Source organism: Diospyros lotus, chromosome 13, assembly GCF_014633365.1.
Source record: "Diospyros lotus cultivar Yz01 chromosome 13, ASM1463336v1, whole genome shotgun sequence".
Lineage (NCBI taxonomy): Eukaryota > Viridiplantae > Streptophyta > Magnoliopsida > Ericales > Ebenaceae > Diospyros > Diospyros lotus.
The window spans coordinates 1,741,275-1,758,518 of NC_068350.1; the positions used below are offsets into that span (position 1 = coordinate 1,741,275).

At 33.4% G+C, this 17,244-nt stretch overlaps 1 protein-coding gene across 1 annotated transcript; it reads left to right on the forward strand.

Moving 5' to 3' along the window:
• Nucleotides 1-7,816: 7,816 nt before the first annotated feature.
• LOC127789188 (polygalacturonase-1 non-catalytic subunit beta-like) lies at nt 7,817-10,240 on the forward strand. Its single transcript, XM_052318002.1, has 2 exons — nt 7,817-8,011; nt 8,172-10,240. Exons 1-2 carry the CDS (start codon nt 7,952-7,954, stop codon nt 10,002-10,004), a joined length of 1,893 nt encoding a protein of 630 aa, XP_052173962.1. The 5' UTR covers nt 7,817-7,951; the 3' UTR covers nt 10,005-10,240.
• Nucleotides 10,241-17,244: the final 7,004 nt, after the last annotated feature.

The following is a 17,244-nucleotide window of genomic DNA, read 5'->3' on the forward strand; positions in this document are numbered from 1 at the left end:
AAGATCTACTGGTAGGGCATATCTCGAACCTTACAACAATGGACGAAACTAAAAGATCTAAACAGCTAATAAAAATGTACAACCCTCCTAATATTAAGAGAAATATATACAATCGTTTAAGAAAATCTTCATCAGCATCACTTTCTAAATCTATTTAGAAGAAACTACTTCCTTAAGATTTACATAGGGTGCATAAGCATATTTATAACTCACAAGCTATCGTTTTATATTATTAGTATTGACAATTGTGATGTTAACCCCCAATTACTAAACAGTCCAAACCAATGAGGTAAGCAAACGAATATTAGAACGAACCATCAATTCATGAACTTTCCTAAGGATTATGCAGGCTTAGGTCATCCAAGGATAACAATATAATCACTTAGGGTGCACAAACATACTCACATAGAACTGATCAAACCACCATAAGCGATTGATCAAATCAGCGAAATAAAGAAGATTGGTCAGCCAAAAGCCACCAAAAGCTCGGCTCTATAAAGTAAGAGGGAAAGAAATAAATAATAACTAACCTCGTTCAAATGGCACTTTGGATTTAATACACTAACTAGGACACAAATCACTCTCATTCCCTAAAGTATTTAATATTGCTTTCTTACCATAAAAAATAGATCATAGCCTACGAAACTAAATTATTAACAATTTGTTAGGGGTTCTTACTATTCTACCTTATCCTTGCCCATAATATTTCTGAATCCCATTGACGTCAAGCCTATTCAAATTTCTTTGAACAATAAAAAAATGATAGCACGTGATGGGAAACTAAAATAAAATTAAGGAGACCAAATAAAAATTTTAGAGAGCTAAAACTCTTAAATATGATAGAAGTTATGATGAATTTATAAAAAAATATGATAAAAAATTTAAAATTTATATAATCAACGAATACAAATGAAGTTTTATTATATATAATAAAAATTAATTGAGATTAAAGCTAGCGGCGGTGGGTCAAAGGTACAAAACTTGGTCAAATAGATGACCGTTGGAACATCGATCGTGCGCGTAAGCGTATTAGCGTGCATGTTAACGTTACTTAACCCAAAAAGGGAAAGAATAAAAACATGCACGTTTGCGTGCAAAAAGTATCAAAGATATTGATAGTTGCTTGGCCCAACACTACGGTGCCTATAGCCGCCATCTGGGTTCCAGCTGATGAGCACAGTGGTTCCATCATTTATGATAGCTATGAAAGCAGTTGCCATTTTGTCTATTTCCACTAAGTATCTATATTATTTAAATGTAATATTTTTAATAATTTTCACTATGATGGAGCACTCAACTTTTAGGGATAAATACGAATATGTTTCTCTTGCGGATAACCCAAATTTAATCTTTGATCCGAAGAAGAGCTAGCCTGAAGAATGGGTCTGCTTAGAACAAGCTTAAGGTCTCGTCCCAAATTATCTAAGCAAGAAATGCAAAAGGGAATAAGGTCCAAAGCCATGCCCATATGACATAGTTAGCTTGTCAAGTTCTTTCAAAGACTCAAATTTAAATTTTGGTCCTTATCAGAGCCGGCTTAAGGTATAAGTCAGTGAAGCCTATGTCTAGGACTCCCTAGAAAGGTGAGGTCTCAATAATTTTTTTTTGTCAAGTTCAATAGTAAAAATATTTAAATATTTTAACATTAAAAATATTTGTTACCTAAAATGGGCCCCAATAAATTTTTAATGATAAATATTTTAGTATTAAAAAGGGACCCTAATAAAATTTTCATGTTTTTTATTATTTTTTAAAAGAACTCCAAATTTTAAATGGCCTAGGGCCCCCAACTCCCATGGGCCGACGAGGTCATTACCTACCCCTCAAGTGGTCCATATAAAATTGTGATGTTCATGAATCAAAGGCCCCACTAATTGTATCACTATTGCATCATATAATATGATGTATAGTAAGTGACTTGAGATTCAGAGGATTTATCGAGAGATTGAGCTTTGCCTCATTTTGCAATTAGAGCAAGCCAAGACAAGCTCGGTCTCGAAGATTGTTAGGAATATCTCAAAATAAAAAATAACTAGGGGAGAGCTGTTGTACGAATTAAGCGATGACTAATCCCGAAACACTTATCAATTTGTGTAATAATTTGGTGTATCTTTGTATTGAGTATTAATACACTAATATCATAAAAAATGTTATCGGCTTGATTGAGTGGTAATTGCAGAAATGTCATTTGGCCCTAGCAATTTTGTACAAAGGATTAGAAATAAGATTAATTTTGTTTTTGAGAAATAAATACTTTGTAATTATTGAAAATGAAGAAGGTTTGGTGTTTGTGCGCGGCTGTGCTTTTGATGTTTTCATGCAGAAACGATGTGAGGTGGGGTTTCATGCAGAAGGTGTGAGGTATGGATAGGAGATTAGCATTCCTAGATATTAAGTGCTGTTTGGCTATTTTGAAATCTCTAATTTTGTTTTCAAATTTTGAAAAAAAAAAAAAAATGGGGTTCAGCTGGATGTATATTTTCACAAATAATTTTAAAAGGAAATGTTCCTTTTTTTGTGGTTACTCTCAGGAATAGATCTAATGGAGACGAGATGGAACCTATGGCTCAAAAGATCAAAACACGTGGCTACGAACCACAGTGTTAGAGGTTTAAATTTTTTCTCGCCCACATTTTAACTTTTTTATTATTAGTAAAAATGGTAATCTTAGTAGAGTAAGATATTTCAAACTTAACTTTTCATGAATATATATAGAACTCCATTTACTAGATTTTAATACGCTGAATAATTGTCCATTCTAAGTTGTGTTGGTGAATTTGAGTTAAAAAATTAGAATTTCAATAATGAAGTGAACCAAAAATTAATAATATGTGTCTATTTGATTGGTCAGGTTTCGAACTTACTTATCCGTCTACTATTCAGACCCAAGACGTATCGAGTCAGGGTAGAATGGTGCCGACCGAAAATTATTCATTGGCCAAGAACCCCTCAAACTTCCCCCACTTAAACAAAAAAAAAAAAAGTGTTAGACGTGCTTTAGAACAGTATATATACTCAATTATTAAATATTATTTTTACAACACAAAAATAAAAGTGTCCAACATAGCACGATGCCACCAAACTGGCCGTGATGTTATCAACACAAAGCAGTCTTATCTCAAATCCTCTGGGAAAAGGTGTCGTCTCGTGCGTGTTCTATTTGTTGGGCCATCCTTATCGCCTGTTTTCTCTCACACACCACCCTACACTACACTCACTCCATTCATAGAATCAATCAGCTTCCTATATTCACTCCCATTTTGGAAACACATTTTTGGTTTCAATTAAAAATACCGCCTGCTGCCCAAAACAATTTTTTGGGCTAAAAAGATAAACTATAATTAACAGATCTTAGGAGAATGCAATTTCTCATAGACCGAACTACACTCTTCCAAGAGACCGTGCCTCCTAGAGAATGGATACGTATTCGGGACTCAGAGACCGTTTAAGAGATAGTTGGAGAGATTTTCATAGTCTCCCGAAGACTATAACAAGTTTTGGGAGACTATAAGATCTTGAAACCCACCGTGTAAATTTCTCCTTAATTGGGGGAGGGAGTCTTGAATAAAACGCAAATAAGATAACTCTAACATCTGAAGATCCATCTAAGAGTTTTGAAAAAATGATCAACATTATTCATAAGAACTTTAATTTTAGTGGATTTCGAAACGTTAAGATAAATATTATCCATAAAAATCATAATTCTAGTAAATCTTGAAAAGTTTCATGGCCCTCTATAATTAGATGCCCTTACTTTAAAAATATACGTTTCTGATATTGATTTAAATATAACATTTAAATTTTTAATGTATAATTTAAGTATCAGAGTGTTTGTATATGAGTTGTTTTATTCCCTCTAATTATTATTTTTTTATTTTAGAGTTCAACTGGGTTAATAATAATATTTTTAATTAATAAATTTATTATTATATTTAACGACACCTATATAAAAAATAAATAGAGACATCTATCTAGAAGTTCAATGATTAAAAAAAGATGAAGTTAATCATTATCCTTAATATTGTTTAAAAATAAAATAAATTTATTATTGTTTAACCATTGTTATACTTATCAGAATATTCCAATTGGAGTTATAAATTTTAATTTTAAAATCCATTGCCACGTGGAAATAAGAGCTTTTTTAGTGTACATGGTTGGGTCTATATCAACTTTTTGGTTTTTGCTTTTTTTATTTTGATAATGAGAAAGTGACATTTGGTTATTTATTTTAATTTATTTATATTAAAACAATAACAACAACAATAAATGTGTTTTCAAATTTTTTATTTTATTTTTTATTTCAATTAATGATAACCCATTTTCCAAAAAATTCTAACAATCAAATAATATTCTTTATTTTATTTTATAAATATTTAAAATTTAAAATTTAAACTTTAAACTTTAAAAATAAAAATCTCTTAAAGAGGTCTAACTTTGGAAGAGACAATTGGAATGGACACAGCCAAAATGCAAGTCACGAGAGTTATGCTATAGTGGCCAAGTAGAGACCAAATTATTGTGACTTAAACTCATATTTAATTTAATTTATAATTAGGTTTAATTAATTTTAAAATAGCCTCAATATGTACGGTAACTCCTTAACAATTAAAAAATATGACGTTTAATTTTTAATATGTAAAACGTCAAGATTTAATATCTCAATTATTAAAAAATATTATCTTAACTTCTTATTGTGATTGAGAATAAATGGAGTCGTTATCTATGTCAAGTAAAATATTACATGACAAAAAAAATCACGTCAATGAGACACATTAGAGTAAGCTTAATGCATAAATATAAAATTTGATCCTTAATAATTAAAAAAAATTGACATTAATTTTGTCTCTAATATAAAAAAATCATAAATATGATTATTTTACAAAAATATTATTAAATTTTAAATTATTTACAATATCACCACTATCGTAAACTTTTTAAAAAAAAATAAGCATTGCATAAACTTGGGTCAACGTTAATTGCAATAATTATAATTATCGTGATAAGTTTTAAGTTAAAAATAAATTAAAATTAACATAAAAAATAAAGAAAAAGCCCTAGAACCATAGTTAAGAAGTATGGTGGTCATTAAAAAATCGACAGTTCCAACATCATCGTTTGTTAGCAATGGTTTCAAATTTGAAACTCAAATAAAGATGAAAAAAAAAGGGGGAAGGAGGAAGAGAAAGCTCGAAGCCATTGTTGTGATCAATTATAGGTAAGAAACTATCGTCACTATATTTTCATCTCTCATTGCTATTGGAGGACTAAAAGCGAGAAGAAATGAACCTAGATTTATTCGTCATTGTAACTTGTCCTACGACTCCCCACAATTGAGAAGATCGAATTGATGTTAATGATGAGAAAGACAAACGATGTTGGAGATGAAAAAGAAGCAACAATAGCATCACAATTCTTCTTCTTCAATTCCTCTCTTTCTTCATTGATTTGTCATCTCTTTTATGTATATTTTTTAGTCTCCCTCTTCAATGATTGTAGAGAACTTATTAGAGTTCATCAATTTTCGACACCCATTTGTCTGTGAGCCTTTATTTCCGTGGCTTAAGTGATGAACTCGAGATGATAAAAAAAGGTTCTTGAATTGAAATTGATCGTATAGACACTTGATGTTGAGCAATTTGTCAAAATCTAGGCATTTGTCGAGAAAGGTTTGGAGAGTTAAGAAAGTTGACTCGAAGATAGGGGTTTGGACAATTAGGTTGATGAATAATGAGTTTCTCTCTTTAAAATCATTTGAGATGGGTTCAAAAAGGTAAGAAAGATATAAAAAGATAAAAGAGAAGAGTCGTTAATGGAAACTTCGATCGTGTCTGTGCTTTCTCATCTGATTCCTTTATTTTTTTTATTTTATGTTCAATTAAATTTTAATTCCATATAATTTAATCAAAAATATTAAAATAAAACTAAATAGACAACATTAAGTTTTAAAATTGATGGAATGGACATGGGCTAGAAGAAAGGAAACTACAAAAGCTTATGGGGGTTGATTTTAAAGTACACAATATATCTTTAAAAGGGGATTAAATCACAAGAGGTGGTCGCGAAATTTATCCTAAATGAATGGATCCACAGAAACGAAAATTCAAACAGTGGAGTCCCGGAAATAGCCCGATGGCTGGGAAGAAATTACCAGTGATGCCACTGTCACGGGCTTTGTCTCTTACCGTATGAGGTTCACATAAAGTTTGGAAACCTTCGCCGCAAAAAACAAAAGGATTGGAGGCTAAACGAACGCGTCCGAATCCATTTTCGTGAGGCCCCCATCCGGCCAATAAAGACGCGCCACGCGGACATACGCGGCATTCCACAGAGTTCACCTGTCACTCAATTTTCATGGACACAGTGGCTCAAAACTCATAAGTTTCCTCAAAACCTTTCTCCCGTGCCCGCCCTTTGTCTCGTTTTCAAGGCCCCACCCTGACCCGACCCGGCCCGCATAATTCGATTTCGGGTTTAATATTAATTAATAATTAATTACTGTTATTTAACATGTTTTATGTAAAGTAATTTACAAGATTAATTAAATTTTGTAGGATTTATTCTATTTTAATCACATGTAATGTAATTTGGGTCAATTTTTAAAATGATTTCTACACTCTTTTTTAATATTATTCTTGCATATTAAAAAAAAAATCTTTTCGACACAACATCTTTGACTGTAAACTTAAAAACGAGATCAATCTCGACCGACGAGTACTTAAAATTGACTTAAATATTGAATCAATTCTATGTAATTGTGAAAATTTTAACAAAAAAATATTATTGCTCGAGCTGAGACTCCTATTACCATAACCAGCATAGGATAAAAATGTTGTAAAAATGATAATGAATCGAATTTAACCCACAAAAAAGGTGGTAGGATATATTAAAATGTGCCCTAGATTAAGTAAAGAAGCAAATCTCAACCATCAAAATTAAGAAGAAAAGCAAAATAATCAGCTTTCTCTTTGCTTGCTTTCTCTCTAATTTTCATAGTCGACTTTCAAAAATTAAGCGGTTGTTCTCTTTATATTTTAGTTTTTAATTTTAAATTTTAAATTTATTTTTAATTTTATACTTTAAGTGTTTGTTTTGGGATAAATCACACCAAAAATTATTAAATTTTGATATTTTTTCATTTTGATCACTAAACTTTAATTCTTTGTAATGTGATCATAAAAGTTTAAAAAAATTTACAATTTGGTCACATATAAGATTTTTCGGCCACCCTATAGCTAGAGTAGATGACGTGGAGCTGATATGATAAATAATAAAAATTATTGTGCAATAACAACCAATTAGAATGTACCACGTGTCAAACCTATCAAACTCATCAACGCCATGTGGCACTTTTTGATTGGTTGTTATTACACAATATTTTTATTATTTTTCACATTAACACCACGTCACCCACTCCGGCTGTAGATTGATCGAAAAATTTTATATGTAACCACATTGTAAAACTTTTTAAACTTCTATGATCACATTAAAAAGAATTAAAATTTAGTGATCAAAATAAAAAACACACTAAAGTTTAGTGATATTTGATGTGATTTACTCGTTTGTTTTGATATTATTAAAAAAACGTTCTTTTTGTTTGTAACATTTTTTGTGTTTTAAAAATTTTAAACTAGTTTGTAATGAAAATAATTAAAATGATTTTTTGTTATTTTTATTTTTATTTTACAAATTTTTTTCTTACTTTTAAAAATATAAAAATAATCACATTTTCATTATTTTAAAAAATGAAAACAGCCTCAAATCAGTAAAAAGAAGAACTACGGCCCCCATTTTTAAACACACTCTCTCTCTCTCTCTCTCTCTCTCACTCACTCACTCACTGGTTATTACCATAAATTGCTGCCTCCACTCCAAGCGAACCAACCAACATTCCAATTGGCGCTCTCTCTCTCTCTCTGAAACAAGAAGGAAGGAAGGTGAAGAAGGGAAGCACATGAGTTCGCTGTTACTCTGGATCGCATTGTTCTTGTACTTACTTCTCTCATCTTTCAATGTAAGATTCTTCACATTATCTCTGCTTTTGGAGATTTCAAATATGATTAAAATAAGTACTCGAATGATGCATTGTGACTCTGAATTTGATTTTGTTTTTCTGCGATTTGTCTGTAATCGAGGCGTAATTTGACGGTTCAATTTTTTGACTACCAATGTAGGTCGCCGGGGCCGGCGAGATTTCCGGCGTGTCGGCCGGAGGAAATCCGTTTACTCCCAAGGCATATCTGATCCGTTACTGGAAGAAAGAGGTGTCCAACGACTTGCCAAAGCCGTGGTTCCTTCTCAACAAGGCCTCGCCAATGAGCGCCGTGGAATCGGCCAGGTTTTCCAAGCTCGCCGATCGGAACGGGCTCTCGAGTCAGCTCCCGTCGTTCTGCTCCTCCGCGAACTTGCTCTGCTTCCCTGATTTATCGCCGAGTCTGGAGAAGCACGATCAGAATGCCAACTTCGCTGTGTACATGAACAAGAACTTTTCAAACTACGGCACGGACCGAGTCGGCGGAGTGGACTCGTTCAAGAACTACTCTGACGGAGATAATGTGGTGTTTGACTCGTTCCGACGGTACAGCCGTGACTCGGCGGGTCACAAGGAGAAGTTCTCCAATTATGCCGCCGACTCCAACGTCATCGACCAGAGCTTCAACACCTATGCCACCTCCGCCACCGGCGGTGCCGGCGAGTTCAGCACCTACAACCAAGACGTCAATGTTCCGAAGCTCCGGTTCACCTCCTATTCCGACGACGGGAACGCGCATCCTCAGATGTTCACTAGCTACACAGAAAATGCCAATTCCGGCGATCAATCCTTCTCGAGCTACGGGAAGAATGAGAATGCTGCTCACAGCGAGTTCAGTAGCTACGGAAAGAGCTCGAACGTGATAGGCTCGGCCTTCAATGGCTACGGCGAGTCGGCGAATGTCGCCAACGACACATTCACTTCATACGGATTTGACGGCAACGTACCGGAGAACACTTTCCGTAATTACGGCGAAGGCGGCAAAGAGCCGATTGAAACATTCAAGACTTACAGAGATCAGTCCAATGTCGGCGACGATTCGTTCCAGTCGTACGGGAAGAAATCGAAGGGAGGGAAGGTCAATTTCCTGAACTATGGAAAATCGTTCAACGAAGGCACCGACAAATTCACCGGATACGGCCAGGGGGCTACCGGCCAGACCGTCCATTTCGCAACCTACGGGGTGAACAACACATTCAGCGACTATGCGAATAAGAAGGCCGTCTCTTTCGCTAGTTACACCAACAAGAGCTCCGCTGAATTGATATCAATGGCGGCGACTGACAGTGGCAAAGCCGTAAATAGATGGGTGGAGCCGGGCAAATTCTTCCGGGAGAAAATGCTGAAGCCTGGGACTGTGATGCCAATGCCAGACATTCGCGATAAAATGCCGAAAAGGTCGTTTTTGCCCCGGGCGATCTGGTCAAAATTACCGTTCTCGACGTCAAAGCTCCCTGAGCTCCGGCTAATCTTCCACGCCGCCGAGAACTCGTCCATGGAAGCCATTCTTTCAGAGGCGCTGAGCGAGTGCGAGAGAGCACCGAGCCGAGGCGAGACCAAGCGCTGCGTCGGCTCCGGCGAGGACATGATAGACTTTGCCATCACTGTGCTTGGCCGGAACGTTGTGGTCCGTACGACGGAGAACACCGAGGGGTCAAAGAAGGACGTGATGATCGGATCGGTCAAAGGAATCAACGGCGGAGAAGTCACCAAGTCAGTCTCATGCCACCAGAGTTTGTTCCCGTACCTACTCTATTACTGTCACTCAGTCCCTCAGGTTCGGGTCTACGAAACAGATCTCCTCGACCCGAAAACCAAATCCAAGATCAACCACGGTGTTGCCATCTGCCACGTGGACACGTCCGCTTGGAGTCCGGGTCACGGAGCCTTCGTGGCTCTGGGTTCAGGTCCAGGGAAAATCGAGGTTTGCCATTGGATCTTTGAGAATGACATGACCTGGGCTACTGCTGATTAAGGCAAGCTTTGCCGGGTCCCATTTGTGAGATGGGTTTGACCCGGTGGGTTACAAACCCGACCCTCCGGTTCCAAACCCCCCCGGGGCCCCCTACATAAAACCCATTTTAATGTAGTTTTTCAAGTTCCATTGAAGGTCAAGCTTCAATGGAGGTGATGTTTTAAGTTTGAATTGAACCCCCATGTTAAGACCCTAATTGCAAAGATTTCCAAATGATTTGGTGTTTTATTTTCCGATTTCAAAGAACAAATATATATATATATATGATTATTATTATGATAAAAGAGTCATCATAATAACATTTAAGATTAGGAATTATAATTTATAATTAGGGAGAGAGAGAGACAGAGAGAGAGATTGAATATTTGAGAAACAAGGAGAAGAGGCCGAAGCGAAGGCAAAATCCATCCATCCATCCGTCCGTCCACTAATATTATTATATATTATTATTATTATGTGGCAAACAATGAGAATGAGGCCATGGTGGTCCTCACACACAAACAACGCGCTGCACCCGCTCGCTGCTGCTTTACTGTTGTATGGGAAAAAGGCCATGTGCCAGTTGTCATTGGGCCCACTTCCCTTCCCCCCCCCCCCCCCTTTTTTTATTTCTTGTGTTTAATTATTTTTTCCTAATCCATTTCATCTAAGTTATTATTATTCCAGATTTTGCTCTTAATCTAACTGGGAGTAGGGCCCCAATCCCTGTCTCTGAATTTCTGTCTCAGGATCAAAATGCTATTTCTTTGTAATATATCTTTTATAACATTTATATATTATATATGTTATGCCCAAGGATGGGCATATGAAATAGACTCAAAGACCTACGATGAAACTCAAGTAACTTCAGATCGAGAGTCGAGTCTCGAGTGACTTCAATTCGAGTGCTTCAGGTGGCCTTTCATAGAAATATCTCTCGATGTCTTTGAAAGACCTTTTCAAAAAAATTTCATAGTTACTTAGTCACAAGAAAACCCTTTTCGAGAAATTTTTGTGGGCCATCCAAATCCAAAAGTCACTCTCCCAACAAAATATAAGAGACTATACTAAGAGACTTGATCTCTAAACATTATTCACATGAGACCGTAAATGACGAGTCAATCTTATCTCAAACCTTTTTGCTTACAAATTCGAAAGGACATTCGATATGCTTGCCAAAGAATATAGTTTTTTCAATATCATCATTTCTATAAATAGGAGAGCCCTTTCCAGTTGAAATATGTTCAAAACTTTATATTGATTATAATTTTGCTTACTCTGTATTCTGCACTCAAATTAAAATACTAACTTAAGCATTGAAGGGTCACGCACGAGAATTATCTGTATCCCTAACCGATTTTTTTCTTCACAGATCTTTCTAGGACTTCAAATAAAATTATTATAAAATTTTATATACGTCATGTTAATTTGTGAATTATATTTATAAAGTGCAAAAATTACCATCAAAATGTCGTGGCAGTTGAATGGATGACAATTTGTGTTTTTAATAATATAAAGTTGCTAAGGAGCCTTGCATTTTTAAATGAAAGAAAATTCATTCGGGATAAAATAGTGGGTACGGAAAGGAAGATAACATTTTATATTGGTTTGGTCAGTTGGACGAGTTGGTTGGTTTGCTTGCTTGATGCCCTGAGTGAGTTTCTGTTTCCACAAGACCCTCTCATTGTCTTTTGCTTGTTGCCTGGCTATGTGTGGACAAACCTCTCGCAATGAGAATGATCAACCCACATTTGTTGCTTCCACTCCCCAGAAATAGATGTCACTCGCAAATAAATTATTTGTCACATTTAATCATGAGACTCTATTTTGTTTCGGTGTACAAATCTTTTATTTTATTAAAAAATATTATCAATGATTGATAATATCGTAATTAATTATGTGTCACATCTTCATTAATTACGTATCACATCTTTATTGATTTCCTTATCACTCAGTAACATCAATATTATTCTTTACAAAAATATAAATACAGTTAGGTATCTATGATAAAAGAATCGTGATTTGGTGAAGGGTCACTTCAATTTTTAGTTCATTATTGACTATTTGAGCTGCCATTAATGTCAAACTGCCAAGACCTACCCATAAATTAATCCAACACCTACTCCAGACTGAGGGCTCCCACAGATTTCACTCCCCCTTTTCACTATATTTTAGTTTAGGTGATGTGGATGGAGGAGTACTCGTGAAAGTAAGGGTACGTCTCGGGTAAATTTTAGTTAATAATAGGAGATTTGGATGGGGGAGTATTCATGTCGAGAAGGGTAGATCTCATATAGGTTTTAGTTAATTCTAGTTTGTTCTGGTAACTCATAATAATTTTTGTAAGGATATATGTGGAATTGACATGTTGCTTGCATCGGCCAACACGCTGGCCCCACGCTCCACCCCTCGCTACCCATGTTGCCCCACCCCGTGTAACTCATTTCGGGATAATATATCAACTCTCAAGATATATCTCAGATAAATTTATATTTGTTAAATTTATTTAAAAAATAATAATGTAATTTTTTATCTTAAACTTTTTAGATAAATTTATCCCTTCTCTTATATTGAACTTTACAGATAAATTATCTTAATACAATTTTATATTACTCATTTCAACAAATATTACTTAACGTAAAAAAATCGAATTCTAAAGACGTTTGTGTAAAAAGGTGATTCTCAAAAGAAGAAAAAAAAATAATTGAGTGGATCCTCTCTCTCTTACTCTCTCTCTTCTATCATTTTCAGTGATCAAAAGCGTGTTTCTTATTCAAATGGACATGATTTTGTACAATTTTTCCCATTCATGATGAAGACATTAAGGAACAACTGGCCAGCACTTTGAAGCTCTGATTGATCAAATTTGGAATTATTTAGGGCTTTTTTTTCATTTCTTTGATTAGACCAAATTAAGGATTCATCCAGAACCAGAACCAGAATCAGAATGGGGGCTTTGGAGCATATATACATATACATACATCCAACAATAGGAATCGAACAACTTCCAGGTGCCCTCCCTCCTACTAGGAGCATTGGCACTGGCCAGTAGTCCCAATTAGTCTATGGTCGTCTATTAGTGAGCAATCATTGATTAACTTATCATTAGAACAACACCCATTAACATTATCTTATGCCTAAGGTGGCTTAATTAATTTAATTGATTAAGATCTCATAATCCACATAGGAAAAATGTCCTTTTTACCCTTCTCTGTGTCTGCCCAACTGCTATATATATATATAATATTATTTTAAAAGTGTTGTGCATTTTAATAAGTGATTAAATATCTAAAAAAAATATTTCAAATTTACAAAAATACCCACCTCCTGCAAGAAAAAGGAAAAGGTCCAACCTCGAGGTTCACTTGATCAAAAAGGTAATGAGTAATTAGACACGGAGGATTGAATTAATAAGGAGAGTTTTAGTCATGAAAATAAAAATGTAATACCAAAATATATATTATTTTAATATTTTCATGTTTTAGATAGGAAAACAAGCAAAGTCATTTTTCAATAATAATAATAATAATAATAATTGCAATTTGAGGGTAAAATTTAGAGGCCCTGATGTAGCCCATTTGAATGTGGGTACATGACCTTCTAAGGCCCAACCACATAATGTGTGGGAAGCAACTTCTTTCCTTTTTGACTCTAAAGCAAATCTCACATTTTCTCCTCCCATTGAGCCCAAATTTGGAACATCTCCATATTATTGACCTTTTTTTGCTTAGTCCCCAACCCCTAAAAAATAAAAAGTTTTCAGATAATTTTACCCCACACAACCAATAACCCCAACCTTGATCGGGTCGAATCTAGATCTAGGTTTGGAAAGTGTTTACGGAACACTCATTGACAATTATGTCAAGAAAACAAAATGTAAAAAGCATGTTTGCTTGGGTATTTTTAATGATAAAATCAAAATATTTAAAGACGTGTATTTTTGTCAATGTTAAATATTTTTTTTAAGAAAATAATTTTATCCTCTTAAGACAACATTTATGGGATTTAAGAGAAGATTTTAGTTATCCCCAAGTTTGTCTAGATTAGAACAAATAGTTAGATTATAGGAAGTAATGCATGATCACTAGTTTATCCCTTGATGTTAGGAAAAGAATCTTAACTAAATTTGGCATTTCAATTTTGAGTAGAATTGGTTAGCATTGGGCCTCATAGAAGACCTTTTTTAATATGGGCCAAGATAAGCCCAAATAAAACATTGAGACTAGTAAGATAAGCTAAGACCGAGCGTCACCCAGCTAGTGGGTCGAGGTCAAGTGGAGCCTCTATAAGATGCACACATGTTAATCGAGTTAGATAAAGTATCATTAAAAATGATATTTTGTTAATAAATAATTTTTTAACAAATACCCAATTATTTTTATCAAACAACTTGTTTGATTTTTGTTTGTAGATTTTGGGATTAAAAAAAAAATACAACATAATAAAAAAATTAAATACAAAAACTTCAAACAAATTAAATATAAAAATAATTGACAACAATGAATAGGTGGGATCACTTATACAAGACAACATATCTTTTAATTCTTTTAAATTTTGTGACAAGATTATAATAAATCAACTTTTTATTGTTTTAGTGAACCCAAAAAATCAATAAAAAAATATATTAAAACAACAATCACATGTTTGACACGAGATATTTGAATATCCTACTCTAAAACAACCCTTGTGGGATCATAAATGTTTTTTTTTTTTCTCATTTCTTATGTTTCAATGATATCTTGACCATACTACTTATGAATATAATGGTGTGAAGTTTATGATAGTACTAATGAGATCCTAACAAAGAGTTTTACTCGTAGCTAAATTACTCTTTCTTCTTAAACTTATGATGTTAAATCTGTCCATGAAATGTAAAATTATCTTCTTTTTTTTTGGTGTAAAAGAAATAAATAAAAATATTTACACAAAAATTGTAAAAAGGCTCAAAGTCATGACTTCATACTTGTCAAGCATGAGTCACCACTTAATAGGGCTATGCAAATTTCAACTAGATTGGACTAACAACACCATCTCAATTCAAGATCAAACCATCCTAATTTGGTCTTTGGTTCGACAAGTAGTAATTTTTATTTTTAAATATTGATTTAGACTGAAAATCAAGTGTGTGTATGTATGTTACGTGTATATATATATATATATATACACGAAGTTGACTTGTTTTGTTGAATCAAAAATTGAATGTTAAATTATTGTTGATTTTGCTTGAATCCATATATGCATTAACGTGTGTATGTATAAATTTTTATTAAATTCCTATCTAATGATAGAATGAAAGACTAATTATCACACACTATCTCGAAAATTAAACCTCACGATGTGCACATGCAAGATTGACTTCTCAAGAACTACACTTGAAAGAGAATAAAGTCTTCCGATATAACTTCCAATGCAATTTAGAAAAAGTAATGATGATCTTATCATCGAATAATTTTACCTAAAAAAGTCCTCAATTTACATAGGTTGAAAGAGGTGAGATAATTGGTGTTATTCCTAAAATGGTTGGGATTCTTGAGATTTGCTTTGAAATTCTCGAGTTTAACTATTATTAAATAGGAAAACTTTTTATTTGAATTTAAATAAAGATAGATCTATTAAATTTAACCTAAATCCTTTTAGATTGATACATGTGAGTTAGATCTGAGTTAATCCTTTAGATTTAGATCTAAGCTAGAAAAGATGATATGCGTTATCTCCTTATATGCCTAAATTTCGAATACGTGACAAGGTTGGATTGACTTCTTGAGAGGGATATTTTGATAATTTTGTTGTTCCGAACCAATATTAAATAAAGATAAAATTAATTTGTTATACCAATTTGGACCAAACCAAATTGTGTCAACATGGTTCGATCTTAAATCTTTAAATTAAAAACTTTCCGGTCTCAATCCAATTCAAATTGGTTGCAACCCCTACCACTTGTACCACTTTTAAAGAAACCAATGCTAAAATTTGTGGTGAAATTAATGTAATTTAGTGGCTAAGGAAAGATTAATGTTCCTTGCAAATAATGTCTCCAAAGTGTGGAAACTAAGCGAGAATGTGAGTAGATTTGAAGGAACACCATTCCTAATGCTATGAGTTTTCTCCTTATCTCATGATTGCCTTCATCAAATCTTCTTTCAATTAAATCTTCTTTAAATGTGAAAAAAAAATGCGAACCAAATTCATTTGTAAAAAATTTGTAAGGATTTCAATTTGTTCCCTATTTTTCTTTATATCCGATTGTATGGATAACAAAATTAACGGTATAAGAGCCCATGATATTATCAACAAAATCTCAACGAAAGATAAATTTTATTCAGAATAATGAATAATTAAATACTCAAACTAAATCTTGTAGACGCGTGCAAATATATTCTCTTAGATAGTTGATATATTTACCTAATCAAGTAACAATGCAGAAGACTCACCCGGGTGACATGCCAATGTTTTATTAGTCCATTAAATGTTAAATGTTAAATATTAACTACTAAATATTAAAATTTACTAAATCCTATTAATTTTGAAAACCCATTAAAATTTCTAAACGTGTTTGGGGAAGGTGTTTTCTCTTGATGATCTTTGAATGTGACACTAATGCAGATCTCTTTTTAATATTTATATATTTTATTTCTTTTATTATTAGAAGGATTGTATATTCTTTTATTCTTTAACTATTTTAATCTTCTTAATATTTTGTTGTGAGACTCAGAATATATCCTAATTTAGAGTTGTGGATCATTTTAGTCAATTTTATGAAATTCTTATTTACAAAAAATAAAATCTAAACTTTATCCTCATAATAACAATAATGCCTTGAAATAATAAATAACCTTTATTTAAATCACAAGCAAAGTGAGTTGAGATAAAAGATACATACAATTGTGCCATTCAATTTTACTAAGAACAAATAGTGTGCTATTATTTTTATCGAAAATCGTGAAATCGAGTGACAAAAACCCCTGTAAGGGAGGGCATCTCAAGAATATGACTACTATCTATATATAAATTAAAAATATTTTATGTTAAATACGAGAGGCTTTGAATTTATATCTTATTTACATTAAGAAGACCAAAATGTTTGTTTGATTAAATAATAAAATTTATACTCAAATTTGATGTTTTTTTTTATCATAAAAATCAAATTTAAATATCTAAATAATATTCTTTTAATGGAAATCATGACATGGGGACGCGCCAGCAACGTACTAAAATGAAAAAGAAATTTCAAAAGTTGGCCCCATTTTGGCTCCAACTTAAC

What these genes read in the sequence shown, in the direction of transcription:
- LOC127789188 (XM_052318002.1), top strand. Translation starts at nt 7,952, where the DNA reads ATGAGTTCGCTGTTACTCTGGATCGCATTGTTCTTGTACTTACTTCTC. An exon ending in TACTTCTCTCATCTTTCAAT is followed by an intron (nt 8,012 to 8,171) that starts GTAAGATTCTTC and finishes CTACCAATGTAG; the next exon opens with GTCGCCGGGGCCGGCGAGAT.